Here is a 27,123-nt window from a genome sequence, read left to right as displayed (position 1 = left end):
AGGTTTACTATAATATAAATAATATTTATAATCAGTAAATGCCAAAGTTTAACAAAATACTAAACCTACACAATGACCTTATCCAATCTCAGGTCACACGATATAGAAAACTAATACGATAAATGGATCTAAAAATTCCTAATAAATTTGCTATCCCAATTATTTTCCCAGAAAAACTTTAACATAATATATCATATTATCGCATAATAGCTGATAACAACGAACTAAAAATTTTTACAAAAGAAACAATGTTATATCATTATACTGTACATTCTTCATACTCTAGAAACTTGATTTCGGGTCTCATTATTTTAGCGGCAGAGTGCAAGGACGAAGTTATAAATATCTAAACAGATCAAACATTTCTGATGTAAGTATAGGCATCATTGGCTTTTCAACCAAGTATTTTAGATCTATAAATTTAGCTTTTATTTTATCTAAGAAATCGATAAATGAGTGTCTTTGAATTATCTAAGGATACAGATATACCAATAAATAGTTAATAATAGCTTAAATTCGATATTTTTGCAAATGAAAATATATAATTGTTATACCTTAATACAAGTTTTTAAAATAAATCCTTTTCTATACATTTATAGAGGTAAATAACCTATCATATTAAACTAAATCTTAATTAGAATTAATTAGATGAAATTTCTTTGTTTTTATCAGGAAAATCATTCAAATTTCAAGTCACTCAGTGAGCTCTTTAATCTCGTTTAGCTATTAATATATATCCCTCAATTTTTCTTCAGCACGAGTTTCTGAGCTCGTTTTTTTTGCCAAAATATTATATTCTTAACAGATTTTTTGATTTTCACGTTTCATTTGCATTAATTTTTCTGAAATCTAATTACTGGCCGATTTAAGTATAGACTTTGTCTCATAATTTCGCATTTTCATTTCTAACTTCAAATCATTATTGTTGCGTAGATGCCTACTTATAGCTTCTGATTTTAATTCAGAAACATCTTTGTATATAAGGGTTTGTTATTCATAAGATCTTGTGCGATTTTAAGCTGTTGCTAATTATCGATTTTTATTACCCAATTAACTGTCCAAATCTAGTATTTCCTATTTTAATTCGCCAATTTATTTTCTAAATTTTGAATCTGTTGCCTCTATAGATTTAGAAGCTTCAGTTTCAAGTATGCGAATAATTTTCTGTTGCTATTTATTCTCTTATTTCAGTATATTCATTTAATCCAAAATTTCTGCTTTTTACTCATAAATAATACGTGTTTCAATCTCTACAGCTTCTGTTATTTTCTCTTACTAAAGAACAAGAAATTATTCCCGTGTCAATTTCTCACGGTTTTTAAATAATTGTTCTGATAGTTTTTTATTTGCCAAAATAAGATTTTTTACTTCTTCAGATAGCTTCTACTTTTTGACGGTGAGAGGAGGCTTCTTTTCGCTCTAAATGGCAAGCTATTTCTCTCTAAAACTTAAAATTACCTTGAGACGTGATACTGTGATTTCTTGAGTTTCTAAAGATGCTTTAAGTATTTTAATTTCATTTCTTTATGCAGAAATTTAAGTTTTTGCTATAGTCAAATCGTTTAAAATAGTGAAATTTTAATCATTCGATGAAGCTGATTTTAATGATACTAGTTGATCAGAAATGAATGATATTTCATTTTCAAGTTCTCTGATTTTTCTATCTTTAAGTGATATTTTTTCATAAAGAACAGCCAAATCAGGAGTAGCTTAAGGAGGTTTCGCAGATATTTCCTAATAATTGGCGATATTTTGTGCAAAGCTTTGCTTGTGTTGATTTTTTTAACGTGGTGAATTAGTTGATGAAAATGAATTATTTGAGTTGATTGAATTATTAGAGTAGAAAGCAGAATTATGAGTAGTATTCTAATTTATTATACTATTATTAACGTTGGATTTAAGTTGAGAAGCTTGTTCTGATGCGGATCTAAACGATGCTAGCGCATCAGACATAATTAGAAAATTTATGATTTATGATATATATAATATATTAATTTATAATATTTCTATAAAATATAAACTACTAGAGTACTTAATATATTAATATAGTCATTAAATTTTAAATGAATAGAAAATATCAATAAGAAATATAACTTCCCTATTCAAAAGAAAAGCTATTAACAGGTGATAATAGAACTACATATAATGCACATATACCATTTTGGCTTAATAAAACAGACTCATATTACCCAGAATAACCTTAATAGCATCCGTTTTCATCTAATTCTATTTTTGCTCTTACGCGAACTATTTAATAAAAGGAGATCAATTAAAGTTTTGTTAATTAAATTTTAGAAAAAATTTAGTGATAAGCTATTGTCATTTTTCATCATCTTGAAATTCTTCTCCTTATTCTACGCCCTTACCTTATCTTAGATTTTTAATATCTTTAATATCAAATCCTTTCCAGCTATCATAGCAGCTAATCAAATTCTTAAAATTATTAATAAATACCTTCTTCATCTTACTTCCAATTCCAGACTCTATAACGCTTTTCCCAAATATTGATGTTTCAATACAGATTAATTTCATACAATAGCATTTTTATTTGCCTAAGAAGTAATTGTTATGATTTATTTTACCTTTCTCCTATAGCTGATCCATTTCTTTATTCAGCGAAACATCGATAATTTCTATTTTCTTTTCTCCTTATAACTCTGTAAAACAACTTGGAATTTTTACTTATTTTTCGTCAAAAGTCATTGTATGAATTATAAGCTTAAAGGCCTCAGGTTTATTCTTACATATCTAAGTTGTAATAACTTCAAACCCTCTAGTTTATGACTTCTCATCAAGTTATTCGGCATAGCTTGGAATCAATTTTGATAATGTTTTTGGTACAATTCTATTAATATGAATAATTTTATGTGAATTCAAGTCCACTTATGGTCCACTTTCAGTCTGCATCTCAATAAGCTCATCAGATAGAATTTCAATTGAATTAGAAGTAGATTTTTCAGATTATCCAACTATATAATGTTATGCAATGTTATATTCTTTACTTGGAAAAGGCAACTCATACTGATAAATAAAATACTTCATTTATTAAATTTCATAGCGCTTATTTTTAATAATATAATAATATTGAGACAATAAATGCTCTTAAATATTTTAGAGGTTTTCGATAAAAGTTATATGACAATTATAAACTTAAATATATACATTTAATGTTGAATTACATAAAATATACCTTTTTAAATATATATTATTTTCAAATTAACAAACCTTATTTCTTGTTTTGCAATCAATTTAAAGATTTATATTATGATAAATAAAATAATAATAATATCATCATAAACTCATATCCTAACTAGAATCTAATTCAAAATATAAAGATAAGCATCAGTCTAAATACCAAAATTTTTAAATAATATATCGTGCATTTCCATAAGGTTCTTGAGATGCAGCCTATTAAGATAATATAGCAGATTAAATTTCCACATTGTCATTTTCTATTCCTTCCATAATTTTTCGTAATTTTTCTTAATGTAACACGTGGATTTGTGCATCATAAATTTTTTCCAAAAGAAGTCTTTATTATAGTAACTTAACCATCTCACGTATGTTCTAAAGATCTATTTTAGTTGGTATATTTAGAACATCTAGATTCTTATTATTTTAGCATTTCTATTCAGTAGGTTTTGAAGTAGACTGTACACAAAATTTTATAGGACTATCACCTTACTTTGGTGCAGAAGGGAAATTCGCATGTATTTATTCTTAAGGAATTGAAGTAATAACTTTATGTGGGACTAATTTTTCAGCACTTTGGGGCATTATAAATATAGGTTAAGTTACTTTAGTATCATTTAGAGGCAATTACGCGCAATTAAGTTTTTATTAAAAAATATTTTATACACTCGTATCTTCTTTCTGGTTTTAAATAAAACTATTCAATACTAATTTAGATATTTCTTAAGACTTTTGTGGCGGTTCCATCTGGTCTTGATCCTAACATACTCTAGAGGTTAATACAGTTGGAAAAGTAGGTTAATGAGTGATATTTATCGTTATAGGTTCAATTTAAATAAAAGGTGTGTCTGAACGTTATTATTCTAATTGTATTCGGCTTTAAATAATTGGTTTTTGAATATTTTCGTAATTACGAGTTACTGTAGTAATTTATAACGGTTTAATTTAATTTTAAAGTAAAATTATAGGTTTTATCGCCCAAGTCGCCCTTATTGGTACAAATTTAGCAAATTAATTATCTTGTATTGTTTTTCTAAAACAATTGGCAATAAACTAACGATTGTATAAAAAATCGAAGCTTTAATCACATAAATACATCTCATGACATGCCCATTCGATCATATCATATTTAAACTCGTTATTTAGTTTAACTTTTTCCATAATTTAATTATTTATCGTATAATCTATTCCGTTAGCGATATTCTTGGTTTAAAGTGCAAAACGTACCCTCCCTAATGCTTCACAGGCTAACATTCCTTATATTATATCTCCAAATTTAAAAAAATTCACAGCTAATTTTTTTAATGCTACAACATCATTTAATGCTTCTTAAATGATAACTTTACTAATATTTAGATTTCCAAAAAACTCATTTCGTAAAAAAAGCCAATTCGAACTAGCATTCTAAAAATCTATAATTTCTTAAGGTTAAGCATCTGTTAGCAAGCTTCGTTCATAACAAGCAATTAGTGTTGAAACAGGTGCCAGCAGTTTATCAATGTGATAGCTTTTCCGTAAGTTTACAGATACAGAACGAACACGATCATATGTATAAATAGTTAGCTCTTTTGGTGAAAATTATTATAAAGAGACATTAGGGAAAAGATCAATAAGGATGTAAGAAATAGTGCGAAGAAGTGTTTCTTCAGGAAGAGGTTTAAATGCAGAATTTGATGTAGATCGTAAGAAAGGTCTTAATATTCTATATTAATTGTTCTCAAATTGATTTTTTGAGAAAATAGACTATTCATCACCAGGTAAAATAAATGACATTTTTAATGAAAACTATAAATAATAGTATATATAGTATATAATATTATAAATCAATCGAAATTTGTGATCTTCCACTTATGAAGTGTGTATAGTGTTAGCGGAATCAATGCAAATAATGAATACATTTTATTTGTTGATGATCCAATGTGATAATAAGCAGCAATGAAAGCGATATAGAAAAGAGGAGTGGCTGAAAAAACCAACCCTGCAAGAGACAATACTATTTACAGAAATAGACAGAGTAATGGTAATAAATCTTCGTTGAATGTTTTAAAATCTTGTTTACTAGGATTAGCAAGATACTTTAAATAATTTTAAGCACCAGCGTTATTTGCCATATTAAAAGGAAAGTATCATCTAAAACATAATAACTGTATAATAAATATATAATAAGAGTATTAGAACATTTATAAAGTTAAAATTAAATTGCTAAATACATAGACAGTAATCTTATGTGTTAGTTGAATATTAACTTATCATAACTAATATAAGTATCTAATATTCATTTTACTAAAACTTTCTATGTATTAAAGAAAAATTGTTGAACAGCATATTTTTCTTTCAATCAATTGTATTAAAAGTTTATTACTGCTATAATATATTAAATCAATTAATCATTATAATTTTAGTAATTATATAATAACATATAATAAGCTAAAGTAAATCGAAGATAATATTTATACTTAGATACAAATTTCATATATTCGACTCTAAGTAATCAATTCACAAAAAGCTGAAACCTGTATATATACATAAATAAAATTTAGAGATTTGAAAAAATGTAAAAATAAAATGTGTTATTTTTATTTTATTATTCATTTGAGTCTACTAAATCCACATAATATTTATGGTATTCTGATATATAATAATATAAATAATATTTTATTTGATTGTTTCAACAATGTCACTATTCGGAAAGCTTACGCCGGAGCAGACGCTGAAGATGCGCTCTTTGGCCGACGAGTACCTCGGCTTCCTCAGCAAGTACCACGCTGACAGGGAGCGCGTCCAGTGGGCCCAGGCCCTCCTGCTCTCCAAAGGATTCGTGCATCGCGAGCTCGGCGACGAGGCCGGCCTCCGCCCCGGCGACAGGTTCTTCTACGTGAACCACCACAAGAGCCTGATCGCTGGCGTGTGCGGCACCGCCACCGCTGACTCGGGCTTCACCTTCGTGGGGGCGCACGGGGACTACCCGCACTTGGACCTCAAGCCCAACTTCGTGAACGCGATGAAGGACCAGGGCGTGGTCACGCTCAAGTGCCACTACTTCGGCGGCGTCAAGAAGTACCAGCAGGCCACCACGCCCATGATGCTCAAGGGGTTCGTGCAGCGCCCCGACGGGCTGCACTCCTTCACCGTCGGCGACAAGCCCTCCGACCCGGTGTTCACGATCCCCGACCTGCTCATCCACCTCTCGTCGGAGCAGGCAGAGCGCAAGATGCGCGACGTCGTGAAGGGCGAGGAGCTCAACACGCTCGCCATGTCGGCCCCAGCGGACGACACGGTCGAGATGACGCCCGCCTTCCTGGCGCTCCTCGAACGCGAGACCGGGGTCACCGCCGCCGAGGTACCCTTCTGCGAGTTTCAGCTCTTCCCCGCCTTCCCCGCGCGCTTCGTCGGCCTCGACCGCAGCATGATCGGCGGTCCCGGCCAGGACGACGGCATCTGCGTGTTCACCGAGATGCACGCCCTGGTGGACCTCCAGGACACCCCCGCGGCTACGGCCGTCGCCTGCATCTATGGCTACGAGGAGACCGGCTCCAGCGGCTGCACGGGCGCCCAGTCCGGCTCGCTCGTGTACACCCTCAAGGACGTCATGTACGCGCTGGGCCTCGCCGAGCGCCAGCACGCCCGCGCCTTCTACAGGTCGCTGCTGGTCTCGGCGGACGTCACGGCCCTCTTCGACCCGAACTTCCCCGCGGTGCACGACAAGCTCAACGCCGCAGTGATGAACCGCGGCATCGGGCTCAGTCGCTACACCGGCTCTGGGGGCAAGAACGGGTCGTCCGAGGCCCCGACGGAGCTGCTGCACGCCATCCGCACCTGCGTCGGCGACGACTTCCTCTACCAGTTCGCCAACCTCGGCAGAATCGACATCGGCGGCGGCGGCACCATCGCGAAGTTCATCGGCGAACGCATGAACGCCCCCGTGGTGGACATGGGCCCCGGCCTCCTGAACATGCACAGCCCCTTCGAGGTGTGCGGCGTCGCGGACCTCTGGAGCGCGTACGAGGTGTACGGCAGGATCTTCGCCAACCACAAGTGAGAGAACACATCACTACTGCTCCAGCGCGGCTATCTTCTCGAGGTAAATCTGCTGCTCCTGCAATATCCGGCCCTCGCGCTCCGTGAGCTCCGCTAGCTGCGTCTCAAGCCCCCGCAGCTCCGCGTCCACGGCCGCCACGCCCTCGGCCACCTCAGCGTCGTACTGGGCCGTGCGGGGCGTCTGTCGGAGCAGGAGGTCCTGGATGAAGCCGGCCGCCACGAACTCGCGCTCGTCCATTTGGAGTGGTCACTTCCCGCTCCCCACCATTCGCTGCAGGCGGATTGCGCTCTCGTTGGGGGCCAGCGCCACCCAGTTGGTCGGCGTCGCAGCGCTGCTGGCAGGCCGGGGGGTGGCGCGCGGCGGCCCGATCCTGGACCGCGGGTGCATGGTGGACACCTCGCAGAACACGGCCCGGGCCTGGAACTCCAGGCGGGCCCTGCTAACGTCGAAGCGGAACATGCGGGGCGGCTGGGGAGTCGTCCCTCCCTCCGGGACGTCCGGGGGCCGTTCCGCCGGACAGGGCGCGCGGGGAGCCAGCAGCGGCACCACCACCGCCTCGAAGTCGTCGCTGAAGAAGGCCTGCGCGCGCACCGGCCGCGGGTTCTCGCGCGTGAATAGCATTTGGAGTGGGCTCTCTGCGACGGGTCATAATGTCGACCGGCCTGCACCTGCTGCGCGCCCTCCGGCACCGCGACTTCGCCCTCGCCCCGGAGGCCCTGGCGCCCCTCTTCTCGCCCTTCGCTGACTTTCACGCGCCCCCGCGGTCGTCGGCCGCCCTGGAGGACCTGCTGGCCCGGGTGTTCGCGCTGCGCCTGGCCCCGGACGAACGCGAGGCGCGCGCCCTGGTGCAGGAGGCGGACCCTTTGGCCGCCCAGCTGCAGATGCTGCGCAGCTTTCCGGCGGTGCTGGCGCTGGCCCGGCAGCGGCAGGTCTTCCAGCTCGTGCTCGTGTTCAAGAGCGCCCACTTCACCGGCTCTGAGGTGGGCGCAGAGGTGCTGGGCATGGCGCTCGCGAACGCGGGCTACTTCCGGGCCCGCGAGCTGGCGGCACTGGCCGGGAAGGTGGACGGTGCGCGGCTATCCCTCCAGCACAAGGTCGCTCTCGCCGCAGTAGACGACACGATGCTATTGGAGCTCGTCGGTGCTGGGTAACTGGCCCCGGAGCACCTCACCACGGACCAGCTGTGCGCGGCCGTCCCGGCGATCCCCACGGGCGCACTCTGTGCCTGCATCGGCCAGCGGCACCTCTCAGTACGGCACATCCTGCAGCTGGGCGAGGCGCTGCCTGAGAACGGGCTCGTGCTGGAGTTCCTCTGCTTCACCGCCCTGCGCGCTGGCTCCTTCAGCGCCGTCCTGGCCCGCGACGGCGACGACAACGCGGCCTTCTACGCCGAGCTGGAACGCCTCCCCACGGTACCAGAGCGCATGCAGTTCCTGGGACAGAGCGAGAGCGGCTGGCTGCATGCCACGGGCCTCATGCTGGTGTACTACCGCGAGTTGGCCGAGGGGCGGGCGACGTCTGCCGTGGCGGTGGCGAGGGAGCTGCGGGTGCTCTTTGCGGAGGTCCCCGGGATGCGCCTAGCGGAGATGTTCTGCCTGGTCGAGTTCGGGGAGGTGCTGGACCCCGGCCTCGCCTCGCCTGAGTTCGCCGCGCTGGTGTGCCCCTTGCTGAACCGGCCCGCGCGGTGCCTGCTCGCAGCGCAGGCCGACGTGAGCACGGCTGCTGCGGTAGTGTGCCTGGACTGCGAGGTGCTGGTGGCGCTGGACGGCCCCAGGGTGGGAGAGATCGCGCGCCACTTGGGGGCCGAGGGATCGGACCTTCTTGCGCTCTGCACGCTGTACCCCTATGCGGACCAGGCGCTCGTGCAGTAGACCGTGGAGCAGCGGGGCGTGCTGCACCAGCTGACCACCGCAGAGAGGGACGCGTTCGAGTTCGCCTCGGGCCTGCTGCCGGACCGGGGGCGACTGGCGGCCCTCGCGTCGCTCCTGGACGCCATGCATCACCCCACGCCATGCGACTTCGATGACATCTACATGGCACTGCTCGCTGCGGACGAGCTAGTGGGAGGTCTGGGTTTCCGGGCGCTGGCCCTCTCTGCCGCTGCGCTGGAGCGATACTTCGGGGGCCTGACCGCGGCGCTGCGCCAGAACGTGCTATATCGCTACTTTTCCACCGAGCTGATGCTCTTCGTGCCCGCATTCCTCCCGGTGAGCGGCCTCTCCCGGCACCAGGTGGCGGAGGTGCTGGCGTACCGGTACTGGGCGGCACAAGAGGAATGAAATCACTGAGTGGGCGTCACGGGCTTCCCCATTCGCTGCAGGTCCATGCAGGAGGCGATCCGCTTGCACGCCTCGGCAGGGTCGTCGGTGAAGGACGTGTTCTGGAGGCACTGCAGCATCTCGCCTCGGAGGCCGTCCAGCGTCCCGCTGCGGGCCCGCATCTGCACGTCGTCCAGGCCGACGGTCCGGTGGCAGAAGAACGCCCGAAGCACTACCCCCGCAGCGAGGACCACGATCGCGATCCCGAGCACCGAGATGAGGAACATCGCCTGCCCGAGCTGAATCTTGAGCTCATTGGCCTCCTTGGTGAGGTCCAGCAGGTCCTGGTTAATCCGGACGAACAGGTTCCTGCTAAGCGCCTTCTCCTGCTGGAACTCGAGCCCGAAATCGCCATGGTCCGCACCACTCGCCGGGGCGTGCTGGAATTGCCGCATGAAGAGCGTCTCGTCGAAGTTCTGCTCCAGCATCTTGAGGATGTTGTTTCCGTACACCCCGATGTTGCCGATCTGGCACATATGGAACTTGTTCTCGAACACGCTGAACTCAAAGCGGATGGACTTGACAGCGTCCGGGTGGTCCACCTTGAACATTCCCCCGCGGGAGTTGAGCGCAATGTTGCCGACCTCGACGCCTTCTGCGGACATGCGCACCTGCCGCAGGTTGGATGCGAAAGGCTGACTGGAGAAGAAGTTGAGGTACTGGATGTGGACTGGTCGAATGAATGTGATCTGCATTGCGTAGAAGTCGTTCCTGCACGGGAACACCACGCTCTTGCGCGATTTCAGCAGGCTCTTGCAGTCCGGAATGTTGCAGGAGTTGATGAAGGCGTTGTATTCCTGGGAGGCGTAGTTTGCGGTGAGCTGCTTGATTTCGTTCGTATACGGCAACTCTATAATGTTCCTCGACGTAGGCGGTACTGCAGGCTGGGCCCTGGTCATCCAGTTGAAGATACGTGTTTGTAAATAATGAATTTTGTAAAGTAAAACAAATGATTTGAAGAAAAGATATACTATAATTAATACAATTGAAGTGTAATTTGGTTATTTTAAAAAATATAGTATTAATTATTATTTCTTTAGTTTATACAAACATTCTTAATTTTAGTTTTTTCATTAAAAACTAAATATTCCAAATTACTAACCTTTACTTTTGTATCTAAAAATTGATTGAAAACATAAAGTAAAGAAGTTAATAATAAATTATAATATAAATGATTAATTATTTAAAAATGGGAATCACAGATTAACAACTACAAACGACTGAACTTGATAAACAGCCTCACCCTGGCATCTTTAATTCGTGTGAATAGCGAATCTCAAGTCAAACTGTAGATAGGAAATATCTGAGTTCTATTCAAACATATGAAGGTTCTGCGCTTAATATCAGCTAATAATATTCAGACGAATTAGAGCTCTAGATTTGAGTTTTGGTGTATTTATTTATCATATTTTTATATAATTAATAATAGAAGTTTGTAATCTGAATAGAAAATTCAGATTCGAAAAGCTAAATTATTGGATAAAATTAAAACATATCTAATAAATAGATGATTCCAGATTTTAGCAGAAAATAAATCAGTTCATTAACTAATGTTTTTTAAAGAATTAGTTGAATCTGCAATCATACCAAGTCCACTGTTTCCATCAAATAGGTCTTCTATATAATTCTAATGAAAGTTTCGTGGTTTGATGTTCATTGATTATTGATCTGTTTTAATGCATTTTGGTAACAACTTCAATGATTTCATTTTTTTAAAAGCGAATCTATATTAAGACTATCTATTATAAATAAGCAAATTTATATACAGTTAAATTGTAAAATATTAGTTTTACATACAATCATAGTTAGTTATATTATTTAATAATTGATAAATTAATTATTCACGTCAAAACTGTCCATTTTGGAAGGTAGTGCGGAAAATATATCAATTATCAACTAGTCTCTTGCAAAAGCCTTTAGGGCACAAGCATTTAGTCCCGTTATCTAGGTTAATAACTAATCTCCCTAGTTCTGCATTATTCTGGTAATTTTAACCACTAATACCACCTTTACACCATCCTTTAACCTCAGCATAAACAACACAATAAATTGTCTGAGAAACAGTTCCCACTTTCGCCTATCCAATAAGGCCAGAAACAAATTCATCTCTTAATGCCGAGATTTTCCCAGTAACTATAACATTTTTAATGATACTTTTACCCTCTGTTCGAATAGTTCCTACAGCTCCAGCAGAAACACCTCTGGTATAAATATCTGCACTCAGTGTCACCGTTGTCATATTTACAGCAGCCTATTCTTCGATACATACAACTAATCCAGCACCAAATAAACTTGCAATAATTTTTGCATCTACAACTAAATCTGTTAAGTTAGCAATTGCCTTAGCCCCATGAATCCAGTTTATAACTGAGGAAGCAGACATAGAATCTTAGGTTGTGAAATAAATAAAAGACAAGCTGATATTACATGGGGCAATAGCATAGGATACAACTCCACTTGCATATTTTGCAAAGCTCGTAACTACAAAGGTGGAATGAGATATCTATAACGGCTAATCAACGACACCAAATACGGACGAAAATGATTAATTATAAGAAGGATTATTTAAATAAGCTGTTATAATTAACCTAGAAACATCGGTGCAACCATAAAAAATCTAAAGCGATGCCGTCTCATCAACGTCAAGTGTAATATTAGCAAAAATGTTATTGTTTGAAGCTAATTCGCATGATAAACCATAATAAATTTTAATCCCATAACTTGGAAAATCAACAGTATGTGGTAGTGATGTAACAAATATGTTTGCACCCTGTAATACAACCGCAAGCATTTAAAAAAACTAAGTATTATTAAGTAGTAATAAATATATATAATTTTATATACTTTATTATTATATATATTAATAATATATATAAAATTCAAAATGGCTGAGGAATAAATCTAGTTTTTGAATGCCGCTGCGATGCCACAGACTGAGGTTGATGATATAACTGTAAAAGTAGCTGATATTGACAATGTCCCGTAGCAAAAACTTTAGAAATTTCAAGATCGTGACAAACTTCCAACGACAATTAATGGTATTGACGTTTCATATCTTTCTAAATTTGTCCTACCATACAATGATGCTTACGAAACAGTTGAATTATGGTCAACTTAATAAGATATTGCGCTTTTGTGAGCTTTCCAATTTTTATCAGTCATCTCTTGTTATTTATTATTATATACTATTTATCGTTTAGTCCCTTTCAATAAATCACGATGGCATTTGAACAAACAGTAGCCATTTTAAAGGACTCTTTCGCCTACCGTATTGCTCCTACTCTCAATATAGACAATTTTACCTGCGAATCCTGGCCCCAAGATTGGCTTATTTTCCGCGGTCAGATGAAAATTGTAACTACGGACACCCAGTGTTTTGTTATTCTTTTGAACCCTGACAACACTGAGTAAACACGTTTTCCAGTTTAGTATCGTGGCTCTATTCCTGTGCTGAACTAGGCCTCAGACTCCTCGCGCTACTTCGTTCTAGTAGTTATGGACCCAACTGGAACGCGCCAAGCGTTTGTTGGAATTGGTTTTGCAGACAGGGAAACTGCATTTGATTTCAAAGTTCAATTAGCAGATTTTGGAAAGTGGCTGGAACGCAGCAAGAACCCGTAGCCGATTCAGGCGATGCCCGTATAGGATTTCAGTTTGAAGGCAGATTAGAAAATCAAAATTTCAATCGGTGGAAAAACTAAAAATACAGCCAGTAAGCCTGTGAATAGCTTTAGTGGTATGGGGCCAGAGTGATTGAAATCGAAGTTACTCAGTTATTAGCTAGCTTTACCATTTACTAGCTTAAGTCTTACATATCTAAGTCATTCTTTACACCAATTCGTAGTTCTTAAAATTTCTCATGATTACACTTTAAAATTAATATTAATTCTACAGCTTAAATTTCCACTATCTCAGATTATTATACAATAAAAATATTATTTTCAGTTTAAATTTTTAAGCTATCATTATCAAACGTTAGATTAGCAAACTCTGTGCAAAGACCGTATGCAATGACAAATTTTCTTATTAGTATATCGCTTTAAATAGTTTCTCCCAATATGAATTGATTAGCAAATCGAATTTCTACTCCATAAAAATCCTTAAATTTTCCCAGACTATCCTACATTAAATACACTTAGTAAATCACAAATTTACTAGCAATATCACTTTTAAAATCGTCAATTTTCACTAAAAAATTATCGAATTTACTCTGCAAAAGTGGTAATGAAACTTTTAAGTTTTGCCGATTTTTGGCCTCTAACTCGGTTTTCAGCAAAATATCAAAATTAAGTTTAAAAGTACAAGGATGTGTTGCAATAATCAGGTTTAAAAACGCTCCATTACGTATATAACGATTGAAATTACTTATATCTAAACCAAAAGTTTTCATAATTCTTAAAATTAAAGAATGGGGTATGGAGCGTTATTATAAATAAAGGAATGTGGAAAGAGCTAGTGTTCCAATATCATTACTTTGTGAATTTAAGAAGTTTTGAAGAATAACTTAATTTTGGTGATTTTATGTCAGTGAGGGTATAAGGATCGGGGATGGAAGGTCATCAGGGATCGTTGTTTGAAGTATTTTAAATAGTAAGAGTGGGGAAAGTTAAGTACGCTAGTCATACCCGTATGATTCAAGAAATCTGACAAGCGGAGCATACATAGATTTTTAGAATGATTTCATACTATATTATAAATATATAATAATTGTAATAATTATATTTTATTCAAAACACTCAAATCTATATTATTAGAATATAATAAAAGTTAAATATAATTGTGATTTATGAAAACCTATACATTTTTGTGAATTAATTAGAATTAATTATTATACTGTTTAATCCTAATTGCATTAAATCAATTTAAGTCTTTCTATTAAATGGCCCTAACCACAAACAATGCTGCCCTTCTTGAGAAGATGCCTGCCAAGTACAGAAAAATATTTGAATTATTCTTCGAACTTTGCGAAGTACCTCACGGTTCTGGAAATAGAAAACCAGTCACTAATTGGTTGGTTAATTTCGCTAAGACAAACTGTCTCGAATATACAGTTGATGAGACCTCTAACGTATTGATAAAAGTTCCTGCCACCAAAGGATATGAAAATGTTCCAGGGATCTGTTTATAAAATCACACTGATAAAGTTGATGTTAAGAAGCCTGAATAAGTTCACGATTTCTCTAAGGATCCTCTTGTCCTACGTTAGGAAGGCGAATATCTTTATGCTACAAATACAACTCTTGGCGCTGATAATGGTATGGGGTTAGTTACAGCTCTAGCTCTTGCCATTGATTCAACTTATTAGCACGGTCCTATTGAAATTCTATGCACTTCTGATGAAGAGATTGGCCTTATTGGAGCATCTAAACTTGCACCTTGCTTGAAATCAAAGTATCTCCTTAATATGGATACTGAAGAATTCGGTGATATATGTATCTCATGTGCCGGTGGATTCCGTGTTAATATCAGTAAGACATTCAAGAAGATTGAAGTAGCTGATAGAAAGGTTATTGAAATCTCTATCGATGGATATTCTGGTGGACACTCTGGATGCGAAATCCACTTATTTAGAGCTAATGCAATTAAGCAAATGGCAAAACTCATTAAGTTGCTTCCAGCTAGCTATGACGCTAGAATTATCTCTATTAATGGAGGTACTACTCATAATGCTATTCCTGCTTTTTGTAAAGCTAGAATTGCAATATCCAACTGTGACTGTAAAGAATCTTGCCCATTATAATCTATTTTTGATAAAATTACTAAGTAGTATGTAGAAGAAAAGAAGGCTACTATTTCATCTAAATTTGTTGAAGAAAAATAATGTTTCAATAGTGAAGACACATAAGAAATATTAAATATAATATTAACTCTTCCTCATGGTCCTTAAAGAATATCCTAAGCTGTTAAAGACTTTGTAGAATCTAGTTTTGCTACTACCATCGTTAAAACTTGTGAAGATGGTACTGTTGACTTTTTGGGTAGTGGAAGGAGCTGTTATTCTGAAGAATTAGACCACATTTATATGAGTTTGAAAAGTATATGTTAACTTGTAAAATGGAACATAACTGGAATGGAAAGTGCTTATCCTGGATGGCCTGCTAACCCAGATTCTCCCCTTCTTAAGATTTGTTAAGAAGTCTATGCTAAGCATGCTAAAGATGTGAAAATTTCTGCTATTCATGCTGGTTTAGAAGCAGGAATGATATGTGCTCTTCACCCAGGTATGGATGCTATTTCTATCGGCCCTACTATCATATCTCCTCATAGCCCTACTGAACACTGCGAAATTAGCACTGTCGGTCCCATATTCGATATCGTAAAAGATTTACTTGAAAAATTCACTTAGTGAGCTCATGGGTAACTATATTTATTATATATTGTATATGTATAATTTTTTAAATGAGATAATTGCGCTATAAACCACCTAATATTTTTAATGCTGTAGATTTAGATAGTCTTTAACAATAAGCAATAGTAACACGAAGGTAAATAATACATGATGAACCAGAATATTATTGTCTGAGTAAAAAGATTAAAAGAAGTTCGTTTATAGAACCGTTCAAGCAAACTAGAAAATAGACACAAAGAAAAGAACCAATTAGTTACAGTTAATTTTTAAATAAGGTTAATAATTTAAATTTAAATGTAGAATAGATATCTAATCAAAAATAAATTTAATATCAATAACTATAAGCTTCTTAACTAAGCAGTTCATCTGTGTAATGTAAATAGTATATTGTAAGTAATAAATCTTCTCAAATTTAGTATTAAACTAAATGCTTATCAAAACAATAACTATTAGAAAAGAAAATTCAATAACTTAGGTAAGAGTTACACATTAATTATGTCGAATGAATGTCGTAATATATGGATATATTTAATGATACAGTGAAGCAAATACTTAACTTTTAATTTCTCTGTATATTCTAAATTTATTTCAAACCAGTCTAAATGGTAAAATTTATATGACCTATATTTTGATTTAATAAAATTTAAAATAAATACTTAAAAACATAATAACCATATTTTTTCTTCTTAATATTCAATTCTAATTACCGGTAACATGATACTTATTCTCATTTTAGTTGTAAGTTTAAAATAAATATATATCAACAAATTTTATCACAAAGTCTCTCCACAGCTTCTGCGACTTCCGAACGTAAAGCTAGGTGCATCTTTCTTACTATAATTGAAGTTAGGGTGATATTGGCTAGGAGATGGCTTCTAGTCTATTTTTTCTGTATCTGAGCCTTTGGAAAATGTTATGTCGCCAGTTTATTTAGCAGTAAATTTAGTATTAACATAATACTTATTGGGTGCGGGGGCTTCCATTTAAGCTTTTGAAGGTGCAAAAACGTCTTTTGATGAAAATTTCATTTTAATCTCTTAAATTGCAGGCGCCGAGCTTAAATTATATGCATTGGGGCCAGGGCTCTATTATATCAGTTCTTTATAACGATTTTTAATCTTAGTATCATAAGATACTAAGGTCGAAGATTTTGGAGTATATGTTCCTGGAGACATTTCTGGATTAGATTACTATTGAATGGTATCTAAATAAGAATTTCCACGGTTTTAAATAGATAATCCATGACTTTGATTATATGAAGAAGGTATGGAATATGAAGCTGGGGATGGTGCTTTATCAATACGCTTTTCATGAGGTTTTTTATAAATTGAAAAAGATGGATGCGCCTTTTTCAAGAATGATGCAGCTAAAGATATATTATATGCAGCTGGACCAGGTGAGATTGATTGTTTTTTATTAAAAATAGTTCCTGTATCAGTAAAAGAGTTCTTCATTTTTAACTCAAGATATTTGATTATACTTTATAATAAATAATGTTATTGACAGTTTATAATCTAAGAAGACAAATTAATAAAGATTTATAAACATTAATAATTAATAAATTAAATTTTGAATAAACAATAATATAATAAATATAACATAATATGATGTATTAAATTAAATGACCGAGCTTAAAGAATCCCTGCGTTTAAACAATAACAGAACATTTTCTCCTATTTTAAGAGTAATCAACAACTCTTACTAGATTAAAAATAAAAATAAATTTATGAGAAGTTCTTCTCTTAGTAAATAAATTGAAAATCTAAATATGAAGGTTCAAAGTCCGTTAAAATAAATTTCTAATCTTAAATAGACATTTCAGGTTATTGAAAGTAACCCATAGTTAACTAGAAAGTAAACCAAATATTTAGAATTAGAAGCAAATAAAATATTTATAGAGGCATAAATTGAAAAATAACGAGCTGCTCTAGAGCTTGTCGCTGCTATTCTAAATCTTCTTCTACCAATTGAACCTGAAAACAAAAACGAGTAATTTTCTGATCTGATGGTAATGGTTTAAAAGGCAAGAATAACTTAGTAGTTTATATAAAGTTTATAAGAATTTTTTATTGAATTTAAACGCAAAAATCATAAAATCGATGAATCAAATTTGAATTAATTCTACTACAAAAACTAATTATCCAAGGGGAAAAGTATTTTGGTAAATACAGATTTTATCACCTATCAAACCTCCATTGACTTTTTCAATGATAAGCTAAAGGATAAACGAAAACATATAATAAAAACAAATGCTTTCTATAATTAGCATGTGATCATGAAGTGAGTATTCCTATATAATTTAATTATTCTTAGATTTAAAATATACTTTTTACATCTGAATTTCAAACTTCTTGAGATAAAGTATAATCTATTAAATTTACGACTCAATCTCATATTGTTAAAATATGTTGAACTTATTATTATCTACCTAGTTAATGCTATTATAAATATAAACTTTAAAGCCATCACATTGCTTCACCTTATCCTCTCATCTACTCGATCATTCCATTAAACTCAACATTACTAGCTTATAGACCTTATTTTCTTCTCACCGCTTCTTAAAGTTCTCCTCTAACTCTATCCAATTCAGCCCTCTTTTCATTTAATTTATAATTTATTGTTTCGATTTCCCTCGCCACGCTTGCACCAGATTTGCTATTAGCTCCACTCTTATTGAGTGTATCAAGTTTCATTTTAGTCTAACTCGAGATTGTAATAGTTTCTCTAATATCAATTCCACGTTGTAATTAATTCACCAAGTTCTTCTATTCTTTCGTTAATAATTATATATCATTTTATAAACTATGAATCTCTCCTTCCAGGACAGAAATCTCGCCTCCAGAATTACTGTTACAATTGTCCATTACACTTTTCATAAGCTAATATTAAATATTGATTTTTCTTTACCAAAGCATAATTTACTCTTCTACTTCAATTAATTAGGCTGAGCAATCCGCTTTTTCCTCTTTAGCTAGATCTAAATTCTTTTAAAAAGTTATGACTTCGTCAGCGATATGATCAATTTTCTCTATACAAGTAGTTTCTGAATCATAGTTATTCTCATTTTGTTTTACCATTTTCTTGCCATATTCAGCTATTTTTGAATTCATATTTGAGATATCTTTATGCAAAAATTCAATATCCCTATTAATAGCATTGATTTTTAAAACATTTGATTGTTTTTCATACTCTAAATCTTTTAGTTTTCTATCTAAAAGATCTCTTTGGGCTTCTTTTTCCTCTATTTCTTCTAGTTCTTTTCTATAGTTACTAGAAAGAGTCACAAGATCAGTTTATGCTCTCAACCACGTTGATTATGTATCTTTCATTAATTTTCCTGCAGTATTAAGTTCTTTTCCAATATTATTCAACATAGCCTAAAGAGGGCCATTATCACTTTCAGGATGTGCTCTGCTATATTCTTCTAATTTTTTGTTTAACCTAGTGATTGCAGAACTCCGCTACTCAATAGCATTAGCATTCTTTTTAATTTACGTCTCATAGCTTGAAATTAATTTGTCTTTATCAATCAACTCTGCTTTTAATGCTTCTAGTGCATTTTCTAGCGAGTCTACACATTACTCACTTACAACAATATCCAAATTACGCTTACTGACCTCATTTTCTGTTTTAGCAATATCTCTCTAACACTCTTTAATAGCTTATTTCAAACTTCTTAATTCTTGCATTAAGCCAGCAAGTTGTCTAGAATCAGCTGCCTATTGTGCATTATTAATTAAAATCGCATCTTCGTTGCTATTCAATATTTTGTTTTGATTGTCATTTTCCTTACTAATTTAATCGGTTTCCTTATTTACTTATTAAATCTCTTTATACACATTTGCTAGCCTTGCATTTGCAGCATCATTTGCAGCTTTTAATGCCTATAATTATTGTAATAATTAATTTATTTCAACACTCTGCAAATTTTCACATTTTTCAGATAATCCGATTTGAATTTGTTGTTTCGTTCGAATACTTTCGCTGATTTTGCTGATTTTTTCTATTAATTTCTGAATTTCATTTCGCGCTGAAACAATCGAGTGCTGCATCGAAATCTTAGTAGAATCGTATTCCGCGAGCTCTTTTTCTAAGTCGTTTTTCAAAATTGTCGAATTTTTCTCAATTTGATTTAACGTCAGCTGCCAGTTGATTTGAAGCTAGTCGATGTCCGATTTGATCATATTCATCTGCTTTTGGGCCTCATTCAAGATCGAATTCGCCTGAATCGTCTCCTGCTGCTAAATATCCAATTAACGAGTCAAATACGTCTCCTGATCCTAAAATGTCTTAAGTTAATCCTGATTCAGTTGAATAAACTCCTCCTGCTGCTATTTCTGTTTTTCGAGGTTTTTAATCTGCTCCTCGGCCCTGTAAACGGACCGCTTTCGCACAATGGCGTCTGACTTCATTTCAGTGTTGTTCTGCATTTGCTCGATCGCCTCCTGCGAAATCCGCTGGTTCTGCTGTCTCAGCTCTTCCTCAGCAACTTTTAGGGCCTAATAGTTGTTTTCGTGCAGTTTAAGCGTTTCAGAGGTCGTTTACTGCGTCTGCTAGATTGAAATTCGCGCAGCAGAGAGCTGGGCGTAATTCTGCTCTAATTCGTCAATTTTAGACTGCGCTTGAGCAAGTTGCGACTGGAACGTATGCAGCATGACACCGGCATCCTCCTAGCGCAACTATAGCTGCTGCTCCAGTTTCAAAAGCTGGCGCAGCGACTCGTGGGCTTTGTTATTTTGGTCTGTTAGCTGCTGGTTAAGCTTTTGTTGTAGTGGTAGTAGCAGGTAGTGGTCAGGAGCTAGTAGGAACGGGTTTGAGTCGTCTGCATCTATGTTAACTAGTGGTGGGGCTGCATTTGGGAGTTCTGGGTTTTCCGCCATTAAAATTTGAAATAGTTAAAACTATATTATCTTATATAATAATAAACTATATAATGAAACAAAATTAAAAAGGAATAAAAATAAAATGAGATAAATTGTCAAAAATGTATCCTAATTTGTAGAAAAAACGAACATACAGTATTGGATAAAGTTAAATAATTAAAATATGACAATAATGAGAAAATTTCTATGTGATATATTTAAATAATTAGTCAAAAAGTGTACTTATATATATTGAAATATAAGTAGTAGAGGTTTCAAAAATAAAATAATATATGATATTATGCTTTAATATAATATAAGGTTAAATGGATTTATAGATGATTACAAGTAATCTTGAATCAATTTGTAAACGAATCCCTAAGAAATAAATAGAAATGAGAATAAGCTGTGAAAAATTATTAAAATTTACTATTGCATCGCCAGACTTACCTTTTGATGATTAAAACCATATATTTGTTGAAGATTTATTTAATTTTATTAAAGGAATATTTGATCATTAATAAGACTAAGGGCTTAAAATTTATGAACATAGTTATATGATAGTTATTCAAATAGTATCTCAAAATATGTTTAAATAATGCGAAGAAAATTCTATTATTAAATATTTAGAGTATTTCCAGAATTTTACAAACTAATTTATTCAGCACAACTCATTAGTCTATGTTAAAGTAATTTTATATATTTGCCTTTGTTGCTTTGCTGTTAATTTTAGTTTGGATATTATTTTAGGTTATAAAATAATTAAAAATAATTTAATTAAGCTTTTCTCGCATTTATATGAAAATAAAGACAGTGTTGTTTATTTCATTTCTGATTTTTAAAGTACTACGTATTTTAAGAAAGACTTCAATAATCACTTATTAAAACTATCAAAAATTTGTTAAATTGAATATAAAGAATATGGAACAGCTAAAATTACTAAAGTAATTCCAACGGAAATTATTAATGAATAAAATCTTTAAAGTATTATATTTTCAAGTTTTGAAATAATAATGAACTATCATTATTATTGTAAGGTATAAACAACATATGATTCAAACATAGAAAGTGCAATTGTTGAAGCAATTGGAGTTACATTATAGTATTTTTAAACAAAAATATCATTTGGATTATAGCTTATTGATATTTTGTCTAAATAAATATAATACTATATTAAAGCATCAGATTAATCTATCCATAGAGTAAAAATCTATATATTTCTCTTATTACTTATTGGTAAAATATTATTGTTTTCTCTTTATGCCAATAGCATAGATTCTTATAAGTAAGGTCTTATGTTACTAAAATCTATAAATTTATAAGTTATTTAATATAAATAACTGCGGTACGAATTTTTCATTATTTACGACACATTTGTTCTTTATGTCCTTAAAAATTCATTAAAAGCAGAATTTAGATTGGAAGCTTTGAAGTTCATTATTAAGTTATTCTTTAGTAGCACATAACTAAAATTAATTGATGTTTATATCAATTTATTAGATTTCAATGGAATTGAATTTTTTATGTCAACTATTAAAACATTATGCTTTATTTTGTAAGATAAATAATATTCTATTAAGTTTACAGTTCCATAATTTAAAGTCTATTCATTAAAATCGCTAGAATTAAATTTTAGTAGATAGTCCAACTGTTAAGAGGAAAGAAAAGATATATAAATAAAGAATCTTTAAGAGCTCACGATTTTAGCTTTTGTCAAATTTTTTAGATGTTTTGAGAATAAACTCATCACTTATGCTCAACCACATAAATATTTTTAATTCAGAGAATGTGTTGAATTCTTTAATAATAGTTAACAACCTTTAAAAGACATTAATATATTTATTAAATATAATCTTATGTAATCTACCTCTAACAGTATAATCAGCTTTTTAATTGAAAACAATGACATACTTAATAAGAAAAATATTGGTATATTATTCGGTGAAAATAAAGAAATAAGTGCAACTTTGTTACAAGAATACAGCGTTTAAATTTTTAAATTACTAGGTGATGTTGATTATACACAATCCCAAACATTCATAGTAGCACTTAGAACATTTTTAAATTACTTCAAACTTCCTGGAGAATCTTAATAAATTGATAGAATATTGTAATTCTTTTCTTAATAGTTTTCTGATCGTTCATCTGAATTGACAAAAGATACTATTTATCTTTTAGCGTATGCTACGCTTATGCTCAATACTGATATACATAACATATCAGTTAAAAATAAAATGAGTATAAACTAATTTATATAGAACACACACAACGCCGACAATAAACTTAGTTAGAAATTTCTTATGACTTTATATAAAGAGATATAAAAATATCCTATAACTTTATAAGAGATAGAATTATCAAAACTTACCCTAGCTAAAGGGGAAGATGGATATTATGAATATAATTTATAAAAAATTAATAAGTCACTGTTAAAATAAATTTTTATTAAAGAAGAGCTTCAATTCTTTATATATGAATCTGGTGATAATGAGCTAGATCTATCATCATAGTAACCCAGTTCAACAGATTTATCTATTAATCCAACATAATCAAGAAATATCAATATTTAAAATTTATCTGAAAAGTTTTCAGTATAATCATTCTCATTTTCAATACTTGAATATCATTATAACATGATTTATCTGGCTATTGTTGAGTATTTAAAGAAAACTGTATATTAACATGAGTTTTATTTAAATAATGAAGTAGTTTTTCATTTATACAGATTGTCAATAGTATAATAAGACTTTCAGTATTATAAATCTAGTATTATTACTTTGCTGTCGTCATAGTTTATGATTATATTTCATGGTATATTTCCATCATTGGATTATTATCTAAAATTGAATAATCTATTGCCTAATTTATAATAAGACTTCGATTAAATTGAAACATTTAAACTTAATTAGCAATTTATTTCAGATAAAATAGTACTTGCATATATTCTATTTAGCTAATAGGATTGTGATTTATTTTATTCTAGCTATGATAGTTATATAGTAGCTATGTTTGTGGCTTGCTAATTATATAATCTTTATTTAGTTTCATCTGGAAAATCAACAACAAATTAAAATTTATATTAATTAAGTCAGTCTGCAAGCTATTTAAAGCAATTTATATAAGCTTATCCAATTATATCCAGTTTTATATTTTAATTTTAAAAATTAATTGTAGATATATAAGACTTGTTTCCAGGTATTTCAATAATAAATTTAGAATTTTTATTTATTATAGATAATCATAAGGCAATTTAATCCTTATTATTAATTTAGCAGATTTTTGCATATGATTAAGTAGTTATAGAAAAAATGGTCAATAAATAGTATAAGTTTAAACTTTCAAACTTTAATGCAATGAGGCTTATTTATTTATAATTTGAATCACTATTATAAGATTCAAAAGAATTTTTATATTTTAAATCAAATACTATTGAATAATATGTTAGGATGAAAAATAAAGTACTACATCAGAGAAATTTAGAAAAATATTCAATTATATAACTTTAAGGTTAGGATTAGTATATATTTTAAATTTATTTGCACGTTATCTCATAATATCTTCTGCAAATAATTAATATTTCTTAATTTTCTACTTCAGCAATTAGTTACTAGTAGATTAATAGTAATTTTATTTTATTATCTAGTCTTATTTGTTAGTAGTAATTTATGTAAAATAATAATAAATTAATTGATTAAGTTATTTGTTATTTATCTCATATTATACTTGCGTCAAACTAAGCATGTAATAGAATCGAAATAGCTAAATTCATTATTCACTTCTTATCCACAAATACAAAATTTGCTGATTTTAATGTTATTTTATCGTTATGTCATTCAGCTTTATTAAAATTATAAATTTAGAAAGTAAACTATGATAACGTTATTAGTTGTGATTTTTGCTGTCATAGCATATGTAACAATACCCTGTTAAACTAATCTATTTAAAGTAAAGAAGGATTTTAATTTGAGTCTTCTGAAGAGTTTGACTAGTTGGTTATTTTTATTTTAGATTTCTTAACTTCGAAAATCGAAGATTCAATATAATTGAATTTATAGGTTTTATAGATTATTGAAATGCTTTAGAAATTCTATTCACTAAAGTTTGAAAGTTCATTAATTTAATAATTTGAAAAAGGAATAAATTAACTATTTTAATTGAATAAAGAATAATTTATATTTGCACTAACCAAATTTTCTAATGATATACTAATTGATTTCATTCAGAATAAATCTAATTTCAATCTTGATTGTTATTTAAATTTATTTTCCAATAGTATTTTCCTTATATTAAATTTATGTTTAGATTAAAATTAAGAAGGTGTATATTTAAAGTAAATTTTTGAATAAGCTATTCAACCCGTTATATTATAATAAAAATAAGTTAAATAATATGATTTTTATGAATCACTTATTAGTAAATTGGTTCTTTATTTAAAAGAAAATGCCTAATCTAGAAGTTATTGTTGGCTTACTAAAGAATTAATTAATATATTTCCTAGTTTATTCTTACAAAAATATCCACAATAACTAAAACTATAGAATTTAATAGTAATTACTCTTAATAGTACATTGTTATTGCATAACTAAACAGATAGTATTTTTGTGGACGAATTATTAAATTGTTCAGAGTAAATAATAAATAATATTATTTCTGATTAAAATCAACATAATGATGATTAAGAAGACCTTGAAGATTTATTTTCAACTAAATAAAGCCTTAAGCAATTGTATTTAGTCGAAATTTTTTAATCTTTCTTAAAAATTTATTCTTAAGTAGAAAATCAATCAAAATCTTAATGTTTAACATAATTTACTAAATAAATAATAAATATGTTTTTATAATTAATAACCTAAATTAAATCAACAAAACTCGATTCAATCAATATAGAATATGCCATTTAACTATGCAACCATGTCGTATAAATGATTATCGTTGTAGAAGAAACATTAACATTTAATACAGATTTAAAATTTTCATTATTTAAAGTAATTTGTGATTTCTTACTACTTTTTAGAAACCTTAACACAAGTCCAGAGTATATAGAAGTTGTAACCTTATTAATGAAAATCATATCTAATTTTATAAAAGATTTTTCAGCTGAGACTTAAAAAATGATTTATATTCATACATTACTAATAGAATTCATAGCATATGACAATGCTGATTTTAGGATGGCGGTTATGATGGCATTTACAACTTATCATGAATTTCTATAAAATACATTGAAGTGAAACATTCTAATTCATATATATTAAATCAATATTTTTTTATTTTGGTCATTTAAATAAACTAGTTTAATATGATTTTATTGATAATTATTTTTTCACTTCATCTTCATGAAGTTGTTTTAACATAATTTTGATAGCTTCGAAAAATGTTTCTCAGAGAAAATACAAATAGCAGATACTAAAACTAATAAAGGTCGAGGAATTTTTACCATTAAAAAATAGAAAAAGACGAACTTTTAATATGTTCCCAATCTATAATATCCACTACAAATCCAACTGAATAATAAGTTGAAAGTTTATTTAGAACTAAAAGTTAAAAGTTCACTGCATTATAATAAGAAACTTATTAAAAACTTTAAAAATCGTATGGAGATTCTCCTTCATCTGCTTTTGTTATTAATGCATTTAAAATGATACCAAATCTATAAGAAGAGTATAAAATTGGATTATTTTTAGAACCCTCATTTATGAATCATTCATGTGTACCGAATATCATCTAAGTTTATTCTGGAGAATTTATGTATGTATTTGCTGCAAAATAAATTTTGGAAGGCTAAGAAATTTGTTGTTGTTATTTATATGGTGACAATTTTTGGTGGCTTTAAGGACGCTAAAATTATTTAAGATCCTTTAAATTTACATGTGATTGTTCATTGTGTTAATTTTAAGCAACACCATAGTTTATTAAGTTATAGTTTGCATTTGATAAACTTTTAAGAGTTAAAAGAAGTAAGAATGAAGTTAATATAGATGAATTTTAATATTTATCAAATATTTTATTAGAAACGTAGTTTTGTATGGTTGATGGATTTTACGAATTAGTGCTATTCTATTGCGAAAAAAGCAAAACTCATGAGATAATGGATATATTTTTATCAATATATTAAAAGTTAGATGTTATACACAGACCAACTATTGGCATTGTGATAGCTATTATTGATGCAATACAAAAAGTTGGAGGTAATTATAAGTAGCTTAAAAATATAATGTATTAATTTGAACTGGAACGTATGGGTAGTGTCTAACATATTTATAGAGATTATGGTGGTCTAATAGATATAATTGGAAAGTTTGAATAATAATGATATAATTATTTATTTGTTATATATTAATATTGTAATTTCTATTTATCTAC

The 27,123-nt window shown here is 33.9% G+C and overlaps 23 protein-coding genes across 23 annotated transcripts; 12 read left to right on the top strand and 11 right to left on the bottom strand. All coding sequences in view use genetic code 6, as the record gives it.

The window, feature by feature from the left end:
* Positions 1–38: 38 nt before the first annotated feature.
* Positions 39–704, top strand: SS50377_28205 (uncharacterized protein; the record flags this gene model as incomplete). The annotated part of the gene is made up of 1 exon (XM_067911981.1): positions 39–704. One exon carries the CDS (start codon positions 39–41, stop codon positions 702–704), a length of 666 nt encoding a protein of 221 aa, XP_067761003.1.
* SS50377_28204 (uncharacterized protein) lies at positions 694–1,953 on the bottom strand (the record flags this gene model as incomplete). The annotated part of the gene is made up of 1 exon (XM_067911980.1): positions 694–1,953. The coding sequence occupies one exon, from the start codon at positions 1,951–1,953 to the stop codon at positions 694–696; it is 1,260 nt and encodes a 419-aa protein (XP_067761002.1).
* Positions 1,954–2,063: 110 nt separating this feature from the next.
* Positions 2,064–2,309, top strand: SS50377_28203 (uncharacterized protein; the record flags this gene model as incomplete). Its single annotated transcript, XM_067911979.1, has 1 exon — positions 2,064–2,309. One exon carries the CDS (start codon positions 2,064–2,066, stop codon positions 2,307–2,309), a length of 246 nt encoding a protein of 81 aa, XP_067761001.1.
* A 10-nt stretch (positions 2,310–2,319) lies between these two features.
* SS50377_28202 (Phosphatidylinositol transfer protein) lies at positions 2,320–3,042 on the bottom strand (the record flags this gene model as incomplete). The annotated part of the gene is made up of 1 exon (XM_067911978.1): positions 2,320–3,042. One exon carries the CDS (start codon positions 3,040–3,042, stop codon positions 2,320–2,322), a length of 723 nt encoding a protein of 240 aa, XP_067761000.1.
* A 300-nt stretch (positions 3,043–3,342) lies between these two features.
* Positions 3,343–4,965, bottom strand: SS50377_28201 (uncharacterized protein; the record flags this gene model as incomplete). The annotated part of the gene is made up of 1 exon (XM_067911977.1): positions 3,343–4,965. The coding sequence occupies one exon, from the start codon at positions 4,963–4,965 to the stop codon at positions 3,343–3,345; it is 1,623 nt and encodes a 540-aa protein (XP_067760999.1).
* Positions 4,966–5,015: 50 nt separating this feature from the next.
* SS50377_28200 (uncharacterized protein) lies at positions 5,016–5,303 on the bottom strand (the record flags this gene model as incomplete). Its single annotated transcript, XM_067911976.1, has 1 exon — positions 5,016–5,303. One exon carries the CDS (start codon positions 5,301–5,303, stop codon positions 5,016–5,018), a length of 288 nt encoding a protein of 95 aa, XP_067760998.1.
* A 563-nt stretch (positions 5,304–5,866) lies between these two features.
* On the top strand, positions 5,867–7,231 carry SS50377_28199 (Aminopeptidase I; the record flags this gene model as incomplete). The annotated part of the gene is made up of 1 exon (XM_067911975.1): positions 5,867–7,231. The coding sequence occupies one exon, from the start codon at positions 5,867–5,869 to the stop codon at positions 7,229–7,231; it is 1,365 nt and encodes a 454-aa protein (XP_067760997.1).
* Positions 7,232–7,240: 9 nt separating this feature from the next.
* SS50377_28198 (uncharacterized protein) lies at positions 7,241–7,468 on the bottom strand (the record flags this gene model as incomplete). The annotated part of the gene is made up of 1 exon (XM_067911974.1): positions 7,241–7,468. One exon carries the CDS (start codon positions 7,466–7,468, stop codon positions 7,241–7,243), a length of 228 nt encoding a protein of 75 aa, XP_067760996.1.
* Positions 7,469–7,477: 9 nt separating this feature from the next.
* SS50377_28197 (uncharacterized protein) lies at positions 7,478–7,852 on the bottom strand (the record flags this gene model as incomplete). Its single annotated transcript, XM_067911973.1, has 1 exon — positions 7,478–7,852. The coding sequence occupies one exon, from the start codon at positions 7,850–7,852 to the stop codon at positions 7,478–7,480; it is 375 nt and encodes a 124-aa protein (XP_067760995.1).
* A 29-nt stretch (positions 7,853–7,881) lies between these two features.
* Positions 7,882–9,510, top strand: SS50377_28196 (uncharacterized protein; the record flags this gene model as incomplete). The annotated part of the gene is made up of 1 exon (XM_067911972.1): positions 7,882–9,510. The coding sequence occupies one exon, from the start codon at positions 7,882–7,884 to the stop codon at positions 9,508–9,510; it is 1,629 nt and encodes a 542-aa protein (XP_067760994.1).
* Positions 9,511–9,512: 2 nt separating this feature from the next.
* On the bottom strand, positions 9,513–10,448 carry SS50377_28195 (uncharacterized protein; the record flags this gene model as incomplete). The annotated part of the gene is made up of 1 exon (XM_067911971.1): positions 9,513–10,448. One exon carries the CDS (start codon positions 10,446–10,448, stop codon positions 9,513–9,515), a length of 936 nt encoding a protein of 311 aa, XP_067760993.1.
* Positions 10,449–10,720: 272 nt separating this feature from the next.
* On the top strand, positions 10,721–10,933 carry SS50377_28194 (uncharacterized protein; the record flags this gene model as incomplete). Its single annotated transcript, XM_067911970.1, has 1 exon — positions 10,721–10,933. One exon carries the CDS (start codon positions 10,721–10,723, stop codon positions 10,931–10,933), a length of 213 nt encoding a protein of 70 aa, XP_067760992.1.
* Positions 10,934–11,434: 501 nt separating this feature from the next.
* On the bottom strand, positions 11,435–12,340 carry SS50377_28193 (uncharacterized protein; the record flags this gene model as incomplete). The annotated part of the gene is made up of 1 exon (XM_067911969.1): positions 11,435–12,340. One exon carries the CDS (start codon positions 12,338–12,340, stop codon positions 11,435–11,437), a length of 906 nt encoding a protein of 301 aa, XP_067760991.1.
* Positions 12,341–12,433: 93 nt separating this feature from the next.
* On the top strand, positions 12,434–12,688 carry SS50377_28192 (uncharacterized protein; the record flags this gene model as incomplete). Its single annotated transcript, XM_067911968.1, has 1 exon — positions 12,434–12,688. One exon carries the CDS (start codon positions 12,434–12,436, stop codon positions 12,686–12,688), a length of 255 nt encoding a protein of 84 aa, XP_067760990.1.
* Positions 12,689–12,768: 80 nt separating this feature from the next.
* On the top strand, positions 12,769–13,302 carry SS50377_28191 (uncharacterized protein; the record flags this gene model as incomplete). The annotated part of the gene is made up of 1 exon (XM_067911967.1): positions 12,769–13,302. The coding sequence occupies one exon, from the start codon at positions 12,769–12,771 to the stop codon at positions 13,300–13,302; it is 534 nt and encodes a 177-aa protein (XP_067760989.1).
* Positions 13,303–13,318: 16 nt separating this feature from the next.
* Positions 13,319–14,233, bottom strand: SS50377_28190 (uncharacterized protein; the record flags this gene model as incomplete). Its single annotated transcript, XM_067911966.1, has 1 exon — positions 13,319–14,233. The coding sequence occupies one exon, from the start codon at positions 14,231–14,233 to the stop codon at positions 13,319–13,321; it is 915 nt and encodes a 304-aa protein (XP_067760988.1).
* A 195-nt stretch (positions 14,234–14,428) lies between these two features.
* Positions 14,429–15,898, top strand: SS50377_28189 (Aminoacyl-histidine dipeptidase; the record flags this gene model as incomplete). Its single annotated transcript, XM_067911965.1, has 1 exon — positions 14,429–15,898. One exon carries the CDS (start codon positions 14,429–14,431, stop codon positions 15,896–15,898), a length of 1,470 nt encoding a protein of 489 aa, XP_067760987.1.
* Positions 15,899–15,948: 50 nt separating this feature from the next.
* On the top strand, positions 15,949–16,404 carry SS50377_28188 (uncharacterized protein; the record flags this gene model as incomplete). The annotated part of the gene is made up of 1 exon (XM_067911964.1): positions 15,949–16,404. One exon carries the CDS (start codon positions 15,949–15,951, stop codon positions 16,402–16,404), a length of 456 nt encoding a protein of 151 aa, XP_067760986.1.
* Positions 16,405–16,671: 267 nt separating this feature from the next.
* Positions 16,672–17,352, bottom strand: SS50377_28187 (uncharacterized protein; the record flags this gene model as incomplete). The annotated part of the gene is made up of 1 exon (XM_067911963.1): positions 16,672–17,352. The coding sequence occupies one exon, from the start codon at positions 17,350–17,352 to the stop codon at positions 16,672–16,674; it is 681 nt and encodes a 226-aa protein (XP_067760985.1).
* Positions 17,353–17,519: 167 nt separating this feature from the next.
* Positions 17,520–18,182, top strand: SS50377_28186 (uncharacterized protein; the record flags this gene model as incomplete). The annotated part of the gene is made up of 1 exon (XM_067911962.1): positions 17,520–18,182. The coding sequence occupies one exon, from the start codon at positions 17,520–17,522 to the stop codon at positions 18,180–18,182; it is 663 nt and encodes a 220-aa protein (XP_067760984.1).
* Positions 18,183–18,363: 181 nt separating this feature from the next.
* Positions 18,364–20,778, bottom strand: SS50377_28185 (uncharacterized protein; the record flags this gene model as incomplete). The annotated part of the gene is made up of 1 exon (XM_067911961.1): positions 18,364–20,778. The coding sequence occupies one exon, from the start codon at positions 20,776–20,778 to the stop codon at positions 18,364–18,366; it is 2,415 nt and encodes an 804-aa protein (XP_067760983.1).
* A 308-nt stretch (positions 20,779–21,086) lies between these two features.
* SS50377_28184 (Sec7 family protein) lies at positions 21,087–25,991 on the top strand (the record flags this gene model as incomplete). The annotated part of the gene is made up of 1 exon (XM_067911960.1): positions 21,087–25,991. One exon carries the CDS (start codon positions 21,087–21,089, stop codon positions 25,989–25,991), a length of 4,905 nt encoding a protein of 1,634 aa, XP_067760982.1.
* A 143-nt stretch (positions 25,992–26,134) lies between these two features.
* Positions 26,135–27,073, top strand: SS50377_28183 (SET domain-containing protein; the record flags this gene model as incomplete). The annotated part of the gene is made up of 1 exon (XM_067911959.1): positions 26,135–27,073. The coding sequence occupies one exon, from the start codon at positions 26,135–26,137 to the stop codon at positions 27,071–27,073; it is 939 nt and encodes a 312-aa protein (XP_067760981.1).
* Positions 27,074–27,123: the final 50 nt, after the last annotated feature.

The sequence above is a fragment of the Spironucleus salmonicida genome, chromosome 8 (genome assembly GCF_000497125.1).
Source record: "Spironucleus salmonicida strain ATCC 50377 chromosome 8, whole genome shotgun sequence".
In the NCBI taxonomy this organism is placed as follows: Eukaryota; Fornicata; order Diplomonadida; family Hexamitidae; genus Spironucleus; species Spironucleus salmonicida.
This window is presented reverse-complemented; position numbering and strand designations above follow the sequence as displayed.